We start from the raw sequence: 16,932 nt of genomic DNA, 5'->3' as shown, positions 1-16,932 counted from the left end.
CCCCTCCCATAGACTTTTTTTTTTTTTAATATCTTCTAACCTCGGACTTCTAGTTCTTGGACTCCCTACTTTTTTTATTTTTATTTATTCCCTCCCCACCTCACCCCAAAGAAGAGGGAGAAGACCTTCTAATAAGATGCAGATTCAGTGGAGTTGTTTTTTGGTGGGGAGCTAGAGACTAAAACACTGAGAATACAAATCAGGGGCTCTACAACAGTGAGGTGCTTCAAAAGCTTGGGCCATTGGCACTTGATGCTCTTGGGTATTTTTAAAAGCAGAAAATAAGATGCTGGTTACTGAGCTAGAAAGCAGCAGGCTTATTCCAGGACTTTGGAGATGCTACCCTGAAGTGAGGAGACTCCTCTGCTTCCAGAAGAGGGTTCATGGTGAGGACCTTTTGAGCAGGAGGGTTTTTCAGGAAGAGTTTCACAGTGGTGATTTTTATCTTCTTAGGTCACTGGACTGCAAAGGACAACTTGATGGGAATGGAGTTCTCGGGGCGGGACCCTACTGGAAAAAGGGTTATGGGATTGACCCAGGCAAAGGGACTGGCTACAGTGGTGGACATTGACAGCAGTTTCCTGTGGGATGTGCCAGAGAACTGGTGGGTCCATTTCCCTTCTCTCTTACTACAGGTTGTACCCCTCAGCTGTCTGCATGGAGCAAAGTCTCAGTAGGGGACAATTAGTGGGTCAATGCAAGGAATTCTAACGTGAGAGAAAACATCCAATACTGCTCAAAGTGAGCAGAACTACTGTTTAATGTCTCAGCTGGTGTTTTGAGGGTGTGACTCCATCCTGCATTGATCCAGAACTAGTCTCCCAGGTTGTGATAAACCTACTCTGTAGCTTGCAAATACTGGAGTTGCTGTCACTGCAGGAGTTGAGCACCACTGTGTGCATAGCAGTCCTCAGTAGAGTTTTGCATTTCACCCCTCTTGGGTTTGGTTGCTATGTCTGTGTATATACTGGGGGCAGAATAGCATTGGTCAGTTGGTTACTGGAGGGAGAAGCTTCCATAATGGTGAGACTTGCAGTAAGCTCTGAAAACAGCTGGTCTGGGCTGCTCTGACTTGCAGTTGAAGGTATGAGTGCTTTGTCCTGTCTCATGTTGGTTTTGGTGTGTCACCTTTCCAGGACCCTGGAGGAGGCCGCCACCGTGCCTGTGGTCTATGCCACAGCTTATTATGCTTTGATCGCTCGTGGTGGCATGAAACAGGGGGAGAGCGTGCTCATTCACTCAGGCTCTGGGGGTGTGGGCCAGGCAGCTATCACCATAGCCCTGAGCATGGGCTGTCATGTCTTCACAACTGTGGGTGAGTGCCAAGGTCCCCATTCTGTGACCTCCTGACCTGCACATTCTCCCATCAGCTCTTGACCCCAGGCCTCCAGTAAGAGAGCACCTGGAAATGGGGTACACCCAGCTGCTGGCCACCTCAGGAAATCTCTGCCTTACTCCTAGGGCATGCCATGAGTGACTCCAAGTAACTTAGAATCGTAAAAAAACAAAAAGTAGGGCAGGAAGCAACCTCCAGAGATCATCTAGTTCAACCCCTCCCTTACTAAAGACAGGACCTACCCTATCCAAATCCTCCTACAGAAATCTATTATCTAACCTATTAGTAAAACTACACAGTAAACCCTAACACAGCCACAAGATGTAACACCCTAACAAAAGTAGGGCAGGAAGCAACCTCCAGAGATCATCTAGTTCAACCCCTCCCTTACTAAAGACAGGACCTACCCTATCCAAATCCTCCTACAGAAATCTATTATCTAACCTATTAGTAAAACTACACAGTAAACCCTAACACAGCCACAAGATGTAACACCCTAACATGCCCCAGGTAAGTACCTGTTGAGTAGCTCTGCCTTCTTTGCATCTTCTGTTAAGAGTTGGGCCTGGCTGCTAAACAGTGAACCCATAGCTTCCTTAGTCTTTCTTCTCTCTATGCTTAAGAAGGGTGTTTGTACCCAAAAGCTTGCAAATAACATTTTTTTCCAACTGCTTAGTTGGTCTAATAAATGATATCACATCTACCCAAAGAACCTTGTCTCTTCTGCCCAAAGTACTTATAGAACCTTTTCTTATTGCCCTTAACGTTGCTGCGAGGTGCAGCTCGTTCTTTCTTTGCCTTCCTCATTTTTGTCCCTGCAGGTTTGTACTATTTTTGTTGTTGTTGTTGTTGTTATGCTTCCTCAGTGACCTGCCCATCTTCATTGCCTGTATGCTTTTGTTTTTCATTTGAGCCATCCTAGAAGCTCCTTGTACAGCCACATATATACCATTCTTGTGAATCTGTCATGTCGGAACAGTATTTTTTTTTTTCTTCTTGTTGGGCTTCCAGCCCTCCTAATGCACTTTTTAAGCTTTTTAGCCTGTGTTCCCATGGCACCGTGTTAACTGTCTCCTCGAGCTGGTTGAAATCCACCTTTTTTGAAATCTAGCATCCTAGTTTTGCTGACATCAAGCTTTTCCCCATCTCAGAATCGAGAAGATGGTTTCAGGGAACTACAAAGAATAAAGCAAAGCAATTGATTGTTGAGCAAAGGCAACTTCCATCCAGTGCATAACTTGGTTTGTTCCTGGTAGAAATGGAGTCATGATCTCCCTGTCAGCTTAAGGGGGGCAGCAGCTACACACTAGCCTTGTCCTGAAGCTTTCTAGGTGTCAAACCCCAGTGCTTCCATAGCAGGTGTCCAGTGGTTCCTCAAGCCCATGTTCTAGCTTTATCCCTTTGGCAGAGGCCTTGAGAGGGAAGGGGAATCTTGCTTGTGAGTCAAGGAGTGCTGCTGGTGTCTCAGGGGAAATTTAAAATACATTCCTTCTCCTGTTGTCAGGTTCTACTGAGAAACGCAAGTATCTCCAAGCACGGTTCCCCCAGCTGGATGCGAACAGCTTTGCCAACTCCAGAAGTACCGCCTTTGAGCAACATATTCTGCGGGCTACCAAAGGGAAAGGTGGGTCCAAGGCATATCTGATGGTGGAAGAAAATGTCTCCAGGGACTAGAAGGAACACAACAAGGATGTACTGTTTATAGCTTAGACCAGGTTACCAAGAGAGGAGGTTAGACTAGGCCAGGGGTGCGCGTGCCTGGATAATCTTACTACTCCTCCCTTGCAGGTGTTGACCTCGTGCTAAACTCCTTGGCAGAAGAGAAGCTCCAAGCCAGTCTACGTTGCCTTGCTCAACACGGACGTTTTTTGGAAATTGGCAAATTTGATCTGTCCAAAAACAACCCTCTAGGTAAGATGTGGTACTATGGAAGACCATGGCCCAGTCCCTGTTCTCCTTGAAGGTTATCTACGCCTGGCGACTATTTAGGAGTAGTCCCTTGGATATAGATTTATGCCTTGCCTTAACCCACATTAGTTTGCAAGTAGACAAGTCCCTAGCTAGAATATATCACATTTCAAAGTCTGAACATTACCACTGTGAACATTATGTGATTATCAAGCAAAATGAAGTTTGCAACAAGACTTTTAATCAACGATTGCTTATCAAGCTTTTCTCAGCAAGCACCTTTCTGCAAACTCCCAGCAAAAGGAACAGTGGAAGAGGGAGCTCCTGGTAACCACGTATAAAATTGCTAAGATTGTCTAGGGCAGGGCCTTCATAGTATGTTTATACAGCACGCACTTGTAAGAGCAAATAGTTGTGAGGATGTCTTGGGACAAACCTTTATGTGTAACAATCTGAAGATCCTGATAAGCTGTAAAGAACGCGTTTGTGAAATGTACAGGTGTTATGAAGTGCTGCAAATGCTTAGGAAGATGGAGGGCTTAAAGGGACCTTTAGGTATTGGAAACTTGGCAGAAGCTAACAATGCAGTTCCAATAGGAAGAGGGAAGCTAATTTGTCAAGGGCAGGGGACTCGTACAGATCCTTCAATGGGAGGGAAGATTCCTATGAAAAAATAATATTGACTAACTCCATATGACTTTGCAATAAGACATGGCAGCGAAATGTCATTGGGTTTAATCCAGCTATGGAACTGCTGCTTCTGGGAGGTGGTGCCAGCCCTGGGACTTGAAGGCTTGTTTTTTGGGGGTTATTTTTGTTTGTGCATTTTAAACCAGTTGGGATAAAGCAGGAGAGTGTCCTATAGGGGCATTATCCCCTGTGGCAATAGAATGAGTTAATACAAGTTTTTGCTTCTGAGTCGTGTGTCATTACTTGCTAAATGTCCTGCTTCTCAGATTGCTGGCAAGTTATGAATTCATCCTGACTATTTAATGCTAGTAACTAATATCAGAGTAGCTGATTTTTTTGCATGGGTGGAGTTTGTTGCACTGGTTTGTTCCTCAGGGAACAACCTTGCTCATGTTTGTCACCTTTTTTTTTTTTTTTTAATTTTAAGGTTGGCTAATTTTTTGGTTGGTCATCCCTGCCCCAACCCCACCTTAATCCTGAAACCTAGCAATTGCTCCTCTCACTTGCATGGAAATGTCTGCATGCTTTTGGAGGCCCAAAAGATTTGAGAGAACAGCAATATCTGGTATGGCTAATCATGTACCTCTTATAGGAATGGCTCTCTTCCTGAAGAATGTGACGTTCCATGGGATCCTGCTAGATGCTGTTTTGATGAAGAAAAACCCTGAGTGGTTAGAAGTGAATGAATTGGTGAAGAAGGGGATAAGAGATGGCACAGTGAAACCCTTGAAGCGCACTGTCTTTGGCAAAGAGGAGTTAGAAGCTGCCTTTAGGTTCATGGCACAAGGAAAACACATTGGCAAAGTTATGATTAAGGTAACAAGAAAACTGTAGGCTTTGGCCACTCCTACAGTAGAAAGCCCAAACTGCCACAAATGGCATAAGCAATGTGTGTGTGGAGCACACAGCAGATTGGGGAGGGGAGAGGTACATGATGGCAGATGAGGAAAGGAGCAGAGCAGCAGATCAAGGGAAAGGGGTGAGTGGTAGCAGTGGAGGGTGCATGGATAATTTGTGGCATGTCTACCAAAAAAAACAGGCCCCACTGTTCTGCATCTAACAGCCATGCACAGAGGGTGAGGTTCCCTAATGAGAATACTGTATCTGTAGTGTAGGAGAGAAGGGATCCTTGTAATTACTGGTGTTAATTATTTAACCATCTTGCCACCTCAGCCAGTTGACACATAAGATTCTATAGCTCTGTGACTGGGTCTGAAGAGGTTTGATGTGCAATAGGAGCATAACTTCTGTGGGAGAAGTAGGGTATGTACACCTGCCTGATTTTGTTACCTGTGATGTTGTTGGAAGGTCCGGGAAGAGGAGAAGGACTTGCCCGCAAGTGATTCCGTGCTACCCCAACTCCTTGCCATCTCCCACACTTTTTGCCCACCTACCAAATCTTACATCATCACAGGAGGCCTTGGTGGATTTGGGCTGGAATTGGCACAGTGGCTTATTGAGAGAGGAGCTCAGAAACTCGTGCTGACATCTCGTTCCGGCGTAAGAACTGGTGAGTGGAGAACTGAGAGCAGGTGCCCTGGGCATGGTTGTGTGTGGTTGACCTCTGATTGGAGTCTGCAGGTGGGAGCAGAGGCATGGAGCTGAGCTGTCTGCAGATGCCCCATCTCCTCTGAACACTTTTTTTTTTTTTTTCTTCTCTTCTTGGTCCTTTCCCTCCTCTGTCAAGCCATGGTTTTGCTTATCCAAAAAGAGACCTCTCAATCTGAGCTCCTTTTCCAGATCCTGAACCATTTCCATCCTTTCCCTGCTCACTCTCTTGCCACCTTCTAACTCCCTTCTGTCTACTTTTTTTTTTTTTTTATTCTGTTCCCCCTTTCCTGCTCTCCCATATGAGTGAAACTGCCTTTTACCCAGGTCTCTGGTAAGTTCCTTCCTTTACAAAGCCACCTTTCATTAGCCCTCTCGCTCTGCCTGTTTCTTTTTGGTAAGTTGACCAAACTCCTCTCCAGCTTCCTACAGACCCTTGTCCTGCTGGCACCACAGATTCCAAGCTTGTTCTTCTCTCTCTCTTTTCTGGGCACTGCCGCTCCCACTCTGTTACCTTCTACCCCAAGATCAGACCCCAGCCTTCTAGTCTTCCTCCTACTCCCATCCCTAAGTGAGATGACCTATAATTAAACAGACGACTTGGAACTACCTTGCTGTCTCTGTGACCCTGCTGATAGTAGTCTTGACACAACTCAAGCTTTGCCTGGTAAAAATCAAGCTAATCCTTATTCATACTTTTTCCATCTCCAGTAGGAAATGCCACTGTTATGCCTGCCTTGCCAGCATACAGATCTTGGTAGCATTTGACTTCCTCTCTTCCAACCCTGCTGCCGCCTTTTTTATTTTTATTTTTTATTTTATTTATCTTTCTTTGGCACTAACTTCCACTTCTGCTGTTCAAGTCCTTCCCCCCATCCCAGTCTCCAGGCCCTTGTCCTAGTCTTCCTCTTCCACCTCAATTGCTGCATTCTCCCCCTTCCATCTCCATAACTCATGCCTTTTTCTCTTCAATCTGGCCAAGATATTGCTCTGGAAGATAAGTGTTGGCTACCTTGCCTGATTGGACAAGGTCCATCTTCTAACCTAGTCCTGGTTTCCATCTTGCCTTCTGGAGCTGTTTTGAATTCTGGTTTTGCTGTCAGTCCTGTGCAACTCTGTATATATTTAAAAACAAACAAACAATCCTTCTCTCCTTTCTCTTTTTAAATGTAGCCCCATCCATCTACCCAATAGAACTTCCTTCCTGATTCCTTTTTCCAACTTGCACTAGACCAGTGATTCTCAACCTTTTTTTTTTTTTTTTTGACTCGAGGTATCCCCCATTAGGCTCAAGGCAATCCTTGGAAAATGCTGGGTTTTAGTTTCTCGTTCTTTTTGACTGCAGAAAAATAATAGTGCAACTCTTCTGTTGCAAATTGCCTGGAAAGACCACAACAGGTCAGAAATGTTTTTGGCACTGTGGATTCCTATTTGAAATCTCTAGGCTTATCTTGTGAGTTGTTTGCATGGCACTCTGTGGCACCCTTGAAAATCTCAAGGCACCCCAAGGTTCTGTGGCATCCTGACCGAGACTTATTGCTCTAAACCTACCTTGCCCTCCTCTGCCCCCTGCGTATAGGGAGGATTGTCATATGTTGACAAAGCTTCAGCCATATTTTCAGCTCTAGATAAATAAGTACCATCTCAGCTTTTCTCCAGAGGAGAAACAAAAGACTTCTGGGATATGACACGTGAAGAACTGCAATGAAAATTGCTCCATTTCACCTCTGAGCTGCATGCAATGGCTACGCTGTCCCACAGGGCAACACGCTGTGTTTTTTAAGTAGGAACTTCCATTCAGGGGTTCACCATGTACAACAGCAAGTGTTGTCTCCATCCCCAAGAAGTTTTATATTTCCTGTTAACCTTAGTAGAAGCAGGAAAAATCTTTCCACGAGCCCTTAGTGACCAGAAAACGGGCAGGAAGTAGTTTCACTGGGACACTGACTACCCAGAACAACAACGCTCAAACTAGACTTCTGTTTTGTAGGCTACCAAGCTAAACAAATCGGTGTATGGAAGGAGATGGGAGTCCAGGTCTTGGTGTCAACCAGCGATGTTGGCACTTTAGAGGGAACACAGAAGTTACTAGATGAAGCCATACAGCTTGGACCAGTTGGGGGAATCTTTAACTTGGCTATGGTGAGTGACAGAAACTTTCAGTAGCTGTGCAAGTGTTTTCAGCACTGAGCTCATGGAGTCAAATCAACTTTTTTGTCTTCCCAAATTTGGGAATACGTAGCCTGGGAATACCTGGTACTGCAACCTTCTGCCAGTTCTAGGGCAGACCTCCCAGCTTGCATCCTTTAGAACTGAGCAGCCCATTCCTGGCGTGAGTCATGCCTTATAGTGATTTTGGCCATGGAAAGCCCCTTTTCAGCACTTTCGGGATGAGGACGGCCACTGGATGATGAGGGAAAGAATGGACTAGAAAAATCCAATAAAGAGATGACTTTTTTTTTTTTAATCAGTCATCAGCTAAGAGATTTTTGTCTCGGTGATATTAGCTCATAATTTCTATGCAGAAAACATGAGGAAAGAATGGGTGTGCCCTTTCTGTGCATTTTCAGCATCTTGGCACGGATCAGCACGTGAAATCTCGTAGCTGGATCTCTAGTAATAGGCCTAATGGAGAACCTGTTACTGCAGTTGCAACCTCCAAAACTAACGGGAGTAGGTTAGACATCAATTTGAAGATAAACTGGAGAGATGTTCAGGTGGCCTTTCCTGTGTCCCACAGGTTCTTAGAGATGCCTTGATGGAGAACCAGACACCAGAATCCTTCCAAGAGGTCTGCAAACCCAAGTCTGCAGGCATCGTTCATCTGGACCGGTAGGTGGTGTCAGAGGGAGGAACTTGGTGGTACTGGCCTAGGCCTGGGGGCTGCTTGTACAGATGTTTCTACTCTCTGAGGTCACACTGGGGGTAGGACAGGACCCTCCTAACAGAAGTGCTTAAAAGACTCCTGTTATCCTGTCCCCTTCTCAGAGTGAGCCGTAAGAAGTGTCCGGACCTGGACTATTTTGTTGCTTTCTCATCTGTAAGCTCTGGAAGAGGGAATTCTGGACAGACTAACTATGGCTTTGCCAACTCCACCATGGAGCGCGTCTGTGAGCAGCGGAAGCATGATGGGCTTCCAGGTAAGAGGCTGGGTTGTTCCTCAGCTTGTCCATCTCCCCAAACCTTGCCAAACAGGCAGAGGGGGCTTCCAAAGAGCTCAGGCCTCTGTCTGCTTGGAGCACTTTTCCTTCCTTGCCTATGTCTCCTCACATACACCGGTGAGTGGACATACGCACATCCTCTTTCACTAATTGGGAGAGCATGTCAGTATGGGTGAATACACAAGCTCTCTGCTTCTGGTTTCCCTCTCCCTACAGTCGTCCTCCCATTTGTCATTTCATGGGTCCTTGTCTCTGCCTTCTTTTCCAGCATTGTGTGTGCAGTGGGGTGCCATTGGCGATGTAGGTGTCATCGCGAAGACACGGGGCAATGACGACATTGTGATTGGTGGAACCATCCCACAGCGAATTGCCTCGTGCCTGGAGGTTCTGGACCAGTTCCTGAATCGGCCACATCCCGTTGTGTCCAGCTTTGTCCTGGCAGAAAGGATTTCTAAAAAGAGTGAAGGAAGTGGCCCTTGTGACCTCGTGGAGGCTGTGGCCCACATCCTGGGTATGTAAACTTGTGCTCTGCGTTCTAGAATCAGCATCCTAATGTGCTGCAGGAAACGGTGGTGCCAGCAGCTGCCAGTGGGTCACTGAAGGCAGGCCCTGGCCCAAGAGCCAGCTGTTGATTCTCCAGAAGCACCTCCTGCCCACACAGCAGTGGGAGTGCTGCTGGCACCACCAGTGGCATAGCTCAGGGGCCGTGGGGGTGGAGGTTGCCCTCCGAGGACTAGCCCTCCCCCAGGGCTCTGCATTGAGACGCTCTGACCAGGAGACACCGTTGCTGTATTGATCTGCAATGAGACACCCCAGCACAACAGGCCAGTGCAATTGCGCTGATCTGGCAGAGCAGGGGGTGGCTTAGGGATACAGAGGCAGAGGAAGGAATACAGCTCAGCCTCCCAGATGAGTGTGGGGGTTGGCATGGAAGAAGGAAGTGAGCCAAGGCAATGCAAGGAGTGGCTAGAAGAGAAGCTTGGGTGGAACATAGGGATTGGGATTGGGTGTAGGAAGAAACTGGGTCAGAGATGTAGGTGGAAGAGTCCTTACGAAGTGTCTTGGAGGCCAGGGTGTGAAAGGCCTGGACTGAATGTAGATCCCAAACTGGAAACAAGGTCCAAGAGGAAGAACTTGGGGAAGCCAAAAGGGAAACCACTGGGGCTTGATCAGAGACAGAAGGTCATAGGAGAGTCTTATCCAAGGTTACTGAAGGGGAAGGCTTTTCATCCAACCATGCAGGGGGACTAGAGGACTCAGGACTTGATGCAAAGGGAAACACTAGCACCAAGGCTGCAATTATGCAGGATCTGAGGAGGAGGTGGCTGTTTTGGCTGTAGAAGATGGGGTTTGAGTTCAGTATTTCCCTGTGCTCTGTACATGGGCTGAGCTGATGGCTCCTGTACTTGCCTGGCTGTGCCTTCTAGCTAGATGCCAGCAGTTACCTTTTTTGGGGGGCTTCCTTGTTCCTGTATCATCCTCTTCTGTCCAATCTTCCAGCCACCTGTTTTATACTTTTCGGTGTTCGGCTTGGCATGAGTCAAATGCATTGTTGTACAAACACAGAACACATAGTCCCTCCCCAAAGTGCTCACAACCAAGTACAAGGAACCACTGATGAATGCAGACACTGGGGGCAGTGTGGGGGGGGGAATGTACAAGGGAAAAGTGAAAATAGTAGTGAACATGACTGCTTGTCCTGTTACACTGGTGGCCTAATGCCTCCACCTGCTGCCATCTGGACGGGTTCTCAGTGCTCTGCAGCGGCCTGTCCCATGTCTGAGCCCGCAGCCTGATTCTTCCAAGTCTCGGAGTGACTTACAGGGCAGGGAAGCTCCCCAAAGGCAGTCTTGGGAACAGTTAGTTGATATGGGATACAGGTTTAGCTAGAACTGGAGGGCCTCTTTACTGTCTGACACACTTCCTATTGATATCTCATCTGAAGATCTGGTCCAAGGTGGGACCAGTTATGTGGTCTGGGTTAGAGGCAGGTTGTGCAAAGCCCCAACAAGATCAGGGAAGTTGGCACTGGCAGCCTTGACTGCCTGATTTGTGCAAGCTGAATATTCCAGCATGACCCGGGATATTACACTGCTGTTGCTGACCAGGTATTGGTGAGATCCCTGATTAAATTCTTCATGTTTCTGGCTGCAATTGGGTATAAAATCTGTTTCCTGTCACTCAATTTGAATGAATTCCAACAAAGATGTCCCAGTGGAGACATCCAGCACATTGTGAGTATGGCTATCAGTGAACTGCTAAAAGTACTGCATTTGGATTGGTCATGGGATCCACAGAGGCAAGCTGGAAGCCTGCCCAAAGGCAGAGGGGGCTTCACTTAAGGAAGTGGGTCAGGCTGGCTGGAAAAAGAATGGTTGAGGCAGAAAGCAGAGGCACAGACATGGGACCCCAAGGGATGCTAAGCAGGGAAGGGAAGAGGAGGAATGGAAAAGAAGCTACTGGGGGAGGATGTTGCTGGGAAAGCCCAGAAGGTAGAAGGACATCTATCTATTGCGCTAAACTCCTGCTTCTTTCCTCAGGTGTCCGTGACTTGAACAGTCTGAACGCTGAGAGCACCCTGGCTGATCTGGGCTTGGATTCCCTCATGGGCGTGGAGATCCGCCAGACCCTGGAGAGGGACTATGACATCATCATGCCAATGAGAGAGATTCGAGGGCTTACCATTAACAAACTGCGGCAGCTTTCCGCCAAATCTGGAACAGCAGAGGGTAGGCGAGCTGCTTACAGCCACGCTTTGGGCATGAGGCAGACCGCGGACTGCTTCCCGACCCTGTGCACCAAGGATTCACAGCCAGGGGCCTGCAAGACCTTTCTAAGAGTGCAACACACTAGGTGTAGAAAACACCCGCGTGTGATTTGCAAGATAAGAATTCGTGTGGTTAATAAGATTCTGCCCTGCTGTAATCTCTCTGGGTTCTTTGCGACAGAAGAATTGCTCTTTCTGCTCTCTGAGTGAAAGGGAGCTGGCACTTTCTGAGGGGGGACCTTGAGTCTAATGAGGCTAAGAACCACTGCTGTACAGGGCATCCTGAGCAGGTTCCCAGGCTGCAACAGACCATGCAACTATAGTAGCCCAACAGCCAGGGGATGCAGCCTGGCCTGGTGTGAAGCAGGGACTCTGGGTGCAAAGTGGCATGGAGCACTGCCCTAGGAAGGCATGCTGCCCCTTCAGCAATGGCCCAGCCAGCCGCAGGAAGGGTTGAGGAGGGAAGCTATGTGGAAGTAGCCTAACATTTCTGCTACCTGTTCACCACAGCAGCCCTGGCAGGTCCCCAGTTCTCTGAACCACTCAAGTGCAGAGACCTGCAATCGGAATGATCCATGAGCTCGCCATTAGTAGCATCAGCCTGGTTAAGAGAAGGGGAAAGTGCAAGCAAGGGGTGTGGCAGAATCCAAAGACAGGCTTGTTGGGAGGTGCCCACTTTCCTCTAGGAACTGGCAGGCATGTCCTTTCTGGGGCACCAAACGTGGCTGCCTACATGAGCTGGCCTCCTGCCTGCCTGCCTCACTAATCGGAGCCTGACTAAGTGGCTGCTTCCCATATACTTTCCCTCCGAAGAGCTGATGCCATTCAAGACTACAGCTGGCCAGGCCAAGCACCCAGAACTGAACCTGAACAACCTGCTGATGAATCCTGAGGGGCCGACCATCACCCGACTCAACGAGGTGCAAAGCACAGAGCGCCCACTGTTTCTCATCCACCCCATTGAGGGATCCGCTGCTGTCTTCCAAGCCCTGGCCTCCAGGCTCAGAATCCCCAGCTATGGGCTCCAGTGCACACGAGGTATCTGCGGTTCAACCCTTGGCCCTGTGTGGCTGGCTTTCATATCCGTGGGACTTTTTCTGAGCTCTGCCTCATCGGTGCCCCAGCCAAGGCCACCAGAGAGCTTCAGAAACCATTCTTCCCTGAGTGGGGGACAAGATGCTTAGGAGTGAAGAGCAGGTTCTTGCACTGGTGGGAATCCAAGGGTGGGTCCATGGGCAGAGGCCCTGGTCCAGAGGGACAGGCCTGTGAAAACAGGTCTGCTGCTCTCATTGCCTCATGGCTACTTGCTTGGGGTCAGAAGTGCAGGCCCAGAAGCTGTGCATATCTGCTGAAGCTTTATCCTCCTGGCATCCAATGTCCAGCCTTTTCCTGACCCATGGCTTTGCTTCCTTTCTTTCAGCTGCTCCCTTGGACAGCATAAAGAGCCTGGCAGCCTACTACATTGACTGCATAAAGCAGGTGCAGCCGGAGGGACCCTACCGCATTGCTGGATACTCCTTTGGAGCCTGTGTCGCCTTTGAGATGTGCTCCCAGCTGCAAGCCCAGCAGGAGAACCCCTCCCTGGGGTCCAACAGCCTCTTCCTGTTCGACGGCTCCCACTCCTACGTGGCTGCGCTCACCCAGGTGAGCCATGCTAGGGCGCTTCCATCTGGTGACCAAGCTGTCTGGGCAGCGTTTCATTTAAGGAGCCCATTGCTCAAGATGCTCGTACCACATTTAAAAACCACAGGAGTCCCCCACCCCTTGGGCTGAGGGAGAGGGAACATCTGATAAGAGCTGGAGGTTGCCATGTGACTTCATTTCACATTTAGCTGATGTGGGTTGGGACAAAAGAACTAATACGGATGCCTTGTACACTGTAGCACGCGCATGTGGGAGTGGGCTGAGCCTCCCAGCACCCCCAGGATCTCCCTTTTGCTGACAGTGCTTTCTAGCTGATGGGCACACGTATCTTGGCAGCTGGCGGTTTCCCCAAGTCTCCACAGAGAGCAGCTCCCCATCTCACCTCCTTTCTCCACCCTTCTGGATTGTCCTCTCCAATGTGTCTCTGGCTCCTCAGCCACTTGCTTTCTAATACTGAGTCATGGATTCTGGAGCAGGGCAGAGCTCCCCTCTGGCACTTGTGGCCCTTTTTTCTGTTCCAGATCTACACGGCCAAGATGACCCCAGGAAGTGAGGCTGAGGCAGAGACTGAAGCAATGCGTGCCTTTGTTCAGCAGTTCACAGGCACTGAATACAATAAGGTAACGTTCCTCCAGACTTCCTGTTGCTTCAGGGAGACGCTCCTTAAATCTGAGTTCTGTTCAGCAGCTGTATGCCCCTCCCTGTCTTACCACCAAGTGCTTCTTTGCTCTCTCCAGTTGCTGGAGATTCTGCTGCCCCTGCAAGACCTGGATGCTCGTGTCAATGCTTCTGTGGACCTAATAACGCGGATTCACAGAGACCTCAATCGTGAGGCCCTCAGCTTTGCTGCTGCCTCCTTCTACCACAAACTGAAGGCTGCTGATAAGTATGTACCAGAGTTCAAGTACCATGGCAACGTGACGCTGCTGAGAACAAAGATGAAGGATGAGTACGGAGAAGGCCTGGGTGGAGATTACAAACTCTCCGAGGTCAGTCTAAGGAGCGGCTCTGACAGCTGTGGCTGCTCTTCTGTGCTGTGGCAGACGGGAGGGAGAACGGGTAGAAGCAGCCAGAAATTGCGTTCCTTGTTCAAGGGAACAAATCTTCCAGAGAAGGAAATGCTTGTGCAGCTGTCTTGCAGAGAGCTGAAAAGCAGCTCCAAACCACGAACAGGAGGCTGCTCTTGGTCCCACAGGACACAGAGGCTTAGGTGGTCTGCCCCAGGTCTAGGTGATTTCCTAATGGCCTGCAACTGTTTCCACTGTGACTGCTAATAGCTCCCAAAAATACACTTTTTTTAAATAGGCAGGTAAGGGGGAGAGATCTGTGCCCTGAAGCGCACAGCCTGGAGATGAAAAGGGGTCAGTTGAAACCAGAAGTTAAAAGCAAAATGGTTTTTTGCCTTCTGCCCACTTACTTGGTCTATAGCATATAGGATAAAACTGTTTTTAGCTTTCTTCAAAGGAACCTTCACTTTTCTTCCCCAATACCACAATCCAGGTGTCCTGCCCCTTTAGGACTTTTTCACTGCTGCCCCCCACAACCTGACTTGCACATACTAGAATGGTACTAGGCATGTAAGGACATAGAGGGGGGCAGCCACAGCTTTGTGAATGTTTTGAGGACCCCAGTGCCCAACAGCATCAGCTCATTCCTTGGGGCAGCAGGGAGGAAAGCAGCTGCCAGCACTAGAGCTGAAGGCAGGAAGCCTAACAGCCCGGCTCCTGCATGCCCGAGCCTGCTGCTGCTTTTTGTTGGGAACTAAAGGGACCTAGAGCCGAAACCGAGATGATGTTATAGGAGCAAGAAAGCTTCACGCTTGTTCCTCCTTCAGCTTGGAGACTCTTGTGTCTTCTGGATAAGAGGCAACAAGTGGGGAACTAAAATACGCTGTAGTTCTGCGTGGACCATACTCTTTCTTTTACCTTTTTGCCACATGTAGGTCTGTGATGGGAAAATCTCAGTCCATGTCATTGAAGGAGATCACCGCACCTTCTTGGAGGAAGATGGCATTGAGACTATTGTCGGGATCATCCACAGCTCGCTGGCAGAGCCCCGGGTCAGCGTCCGAGAGGGTTAGACCCTCCTGTTCACCCGGTGTCACTGGCTGAGAGAGAGTTCCAACGTCACCCCGGTTATGACAGATCCGAAGAAACTCATCCGTCAGCAGGACTTCCCAGACCCGTCTGCAGAGCAGATGAGATGATATTGGATTGTGGGGGGTCGCTGTCTGTCTGTCTCCCCTCCTCCCTCCCTCTGTCTCTCTCGTGTTGTGACTGTCTCACTGCACTGCTCTGTGGACCCACATTGGCTACTTTCTACACTTTTTTTGGCAGTATGAAAAACAATGTTAGGAGTAGACGTCTCTTTGTGCTCTGTATTGTTTTGTTGTCTTAACGGTATGCCAAAGGCTAAGTGATTTAGTGATTTATTAACCAAGCCCAGTGAGCAGAGGGGTGCTGCAGCTGATTTTGGAGACTCTTGTTGATCTGTGAAGAATCAGGCTGTAGTTAAGTTGGAAAGAGAATTTCATTGAGGCTTTTTTTACTTTTTTTTTTCTCTCTCAATTTTTGAATCAGTCTACCTATCTTATTGCATCAGCCTAGAAGCATCTCAGTTTTAAGTTACCATAGGTTTCAAGGGAAAAAAACCCAACCCACCCTGGGGGGGGGGGCAAGGGGGTCTTTTATTCCATCTCCCAAGTGCAGCTGCCCAGTTTGTTAAACCAAAGTGCATCTTTGGAATAGTTTCCCTTCCTCTCCCAGCTTTGCCAAGAGTAGAAGGGTTCACAGCACCACCTGCTCTTTCCTTAGAGGGGCTGCAGATGGATGGATGGATGGATGGAGATGGTCCTTTGTGAGGCCACTTGAATGTGGGCTGAGTTGCGAGCAAGTGTGCCCCCGCAGCTGTCCCAAGCACGTGGTTGCACAGGCCCTGCGCTTAGGCTCCTGCTCAACATGCACTGGCCCCTTCTCCCCCCTTCCTTGCCTAGCCACCCCCAGCCTCTCCACCCCAGTCCTTCTTTTAAAACCCCCTTAGGGAGCATTACCCTGGCCTGTTCTTTGGTGACCATGGCTCTGAACCAGGCCTCTCCACTTCCCAGTCCTCCTGCCCACCCACAAGTCCCAAACCAGAGCTCAGGCCTGGCTACAGATGCCCATGCGGAGCAGGGCTTGACCTCGGCGTAGGGCCAGCCGTGCACACGTCTCCTCTCAGCTGTGAGGTGGGAAGTCCCACATGGCTTACCAGCATCACCAGTTTGGCAAGTGGTTTTAAAGGATTTGATGCCTTCTTCAAAGTGGCAAAAACCTTAGTGTCCAGAAAACTCTCTCTCTGGTCTCTGCTATGCTGGATCTGTCTCTAGGGAAACCGGTGAGCCCTTGCTGCACCTATGATACAGAGGACACCCGGGGAGCCGCCGGCACCAGCTGGGAGAGGCTGCACCTGGCTCCCGCTGGGACCTGGCCCCATGGGGGGGCCACGGGGACGGCTCTGGCCTGGCAGGTGCCGAGCCGGGGAACCAGCCTCTGTGGATCGTGGCTCGGGAGCTGGTTTTAGTTGAATGAAACATTTCTGTGTGAAATCTGAAATGCAAATACAACGTGAGCTGAAAAGATTAAACTGTGTCCTGTCTTGTCTTCGTCATGGTTACGTACATGCGGGTCCAGAGAGGATCTCCTTTGCAGCTGAAACACAGGGTCGCTGGTTGTCCCTTCCCCCGGTCCCTCCATCTTCTTTCTGCTCCTTTAGTAGTAGTAGTAGTAGTCTGGAATCATCCAGGTCTTGGCTAAAAAGCCCAAAGCGGCCGGGAAACCGGGGCTGGAGGCTGTAAAACAGCAACCGGCGGGAGATGAGGGTGCGGGGCGGGCGACCCCGGC

General features: G+C 49.1%; 1 protein-coding gene across 3 annotated transcripts in view; it reads left to right on the top strand.

The window, feature by feature from the left end:
• Nucleotides 1-16,675, top strand: part of FASN (fatty acid synthase) — a 116,875-nt gene extending 100,200 nt beyond the window's left edge. For all 3 annotated transcript variants that reach the window (XM_090059498.1, XM_090059497.1, XM_090059496.1), the window contains 16 exons: nucleotides 454-604; nucleotides 1,137-1,315; nucleotides 2,841-2,960; nucleotides 3,125-3,247; nucleotides 4,527-4,750; nucleotides 5,243-5,444; nucleotides 7,473-7,624; nucleotides 8,223-8,314; nucleotides 8,471-8,622; nucleotides 8,912-9,154; nucleotides 11,184-11,372; nucleotides 12,224-12,448; nucleotides 12,831-13,054; nucleotides 13,576-13,674; nucleotides 13,792-14,043; nucleotides 14,997-16,675. In XM_090059498.1, coding sequence (XP_089915624.1) covers nucleotides 454-604; nucleotides 1,137-1,315; nucleotides 2,841-2,960; nucleotides 3,125-3,247; nucleotides 4,527-4,750; nucleotides 5,243-5,444; nucleotides 7,473-7,624; nucleotides 8,223-8,314; nucleotides 8,471-8,622; nucleotides 8,912-9,154; nucleotides 11,184-11,372; nucleotides 12,224-12,448; nucleotides 12,831-13,054; nucleotides 13,576-13,674; nucleotides 13,792-14,043; nucleotides 14,997-15,134 — 2,765 coding nt within the window. In that variant the 3' untranslated portion in view covers nucleotides 15,135-16,675. The remainder of the gene's footprint in view (nucleotides 1-453; nucleotides 605-1,136; nucleotides 1,316-2,840; nucleotides 2,961-3,124; nucleotides 3,248-4,526; nucleotides 4,751-5,242; nucleotides 5,445-7,472; nucleotides 7,625-8,222; nucleotides 8,315-8,470; nucleotides 8,623-8,911; nucleotides 9,155-11,183; nucleotides 11,373-12,223; nucleotides 12,449-12,830; nucleotides 13,055-13,575; nucleotides 13,675-13,791; nucleotides 14,044-14,996) is intronic.
• Nucleotides 16,676-16,932: the final 257 nt, after the last annotated feature.

The sequence above is a fragment of the Crocodylus siamensis genome, chromosome 8 (genome assembly GCF_052110815.1).
Source record: "Crocodylus siamensis isolate JL-2025a chromosome 8, ASM5211081v1, whole genome shotgun sequence".
NCBI lineage: Eukaryota > Metazoa > Chordata > Crocodylia > Crocodylidae > Crocodylus > Crocodylus siamensis.
Note: the sequence above shows the minus strand (reverse complement) of the source record. Positions and strands in the feature narration are given on the sequence as shown.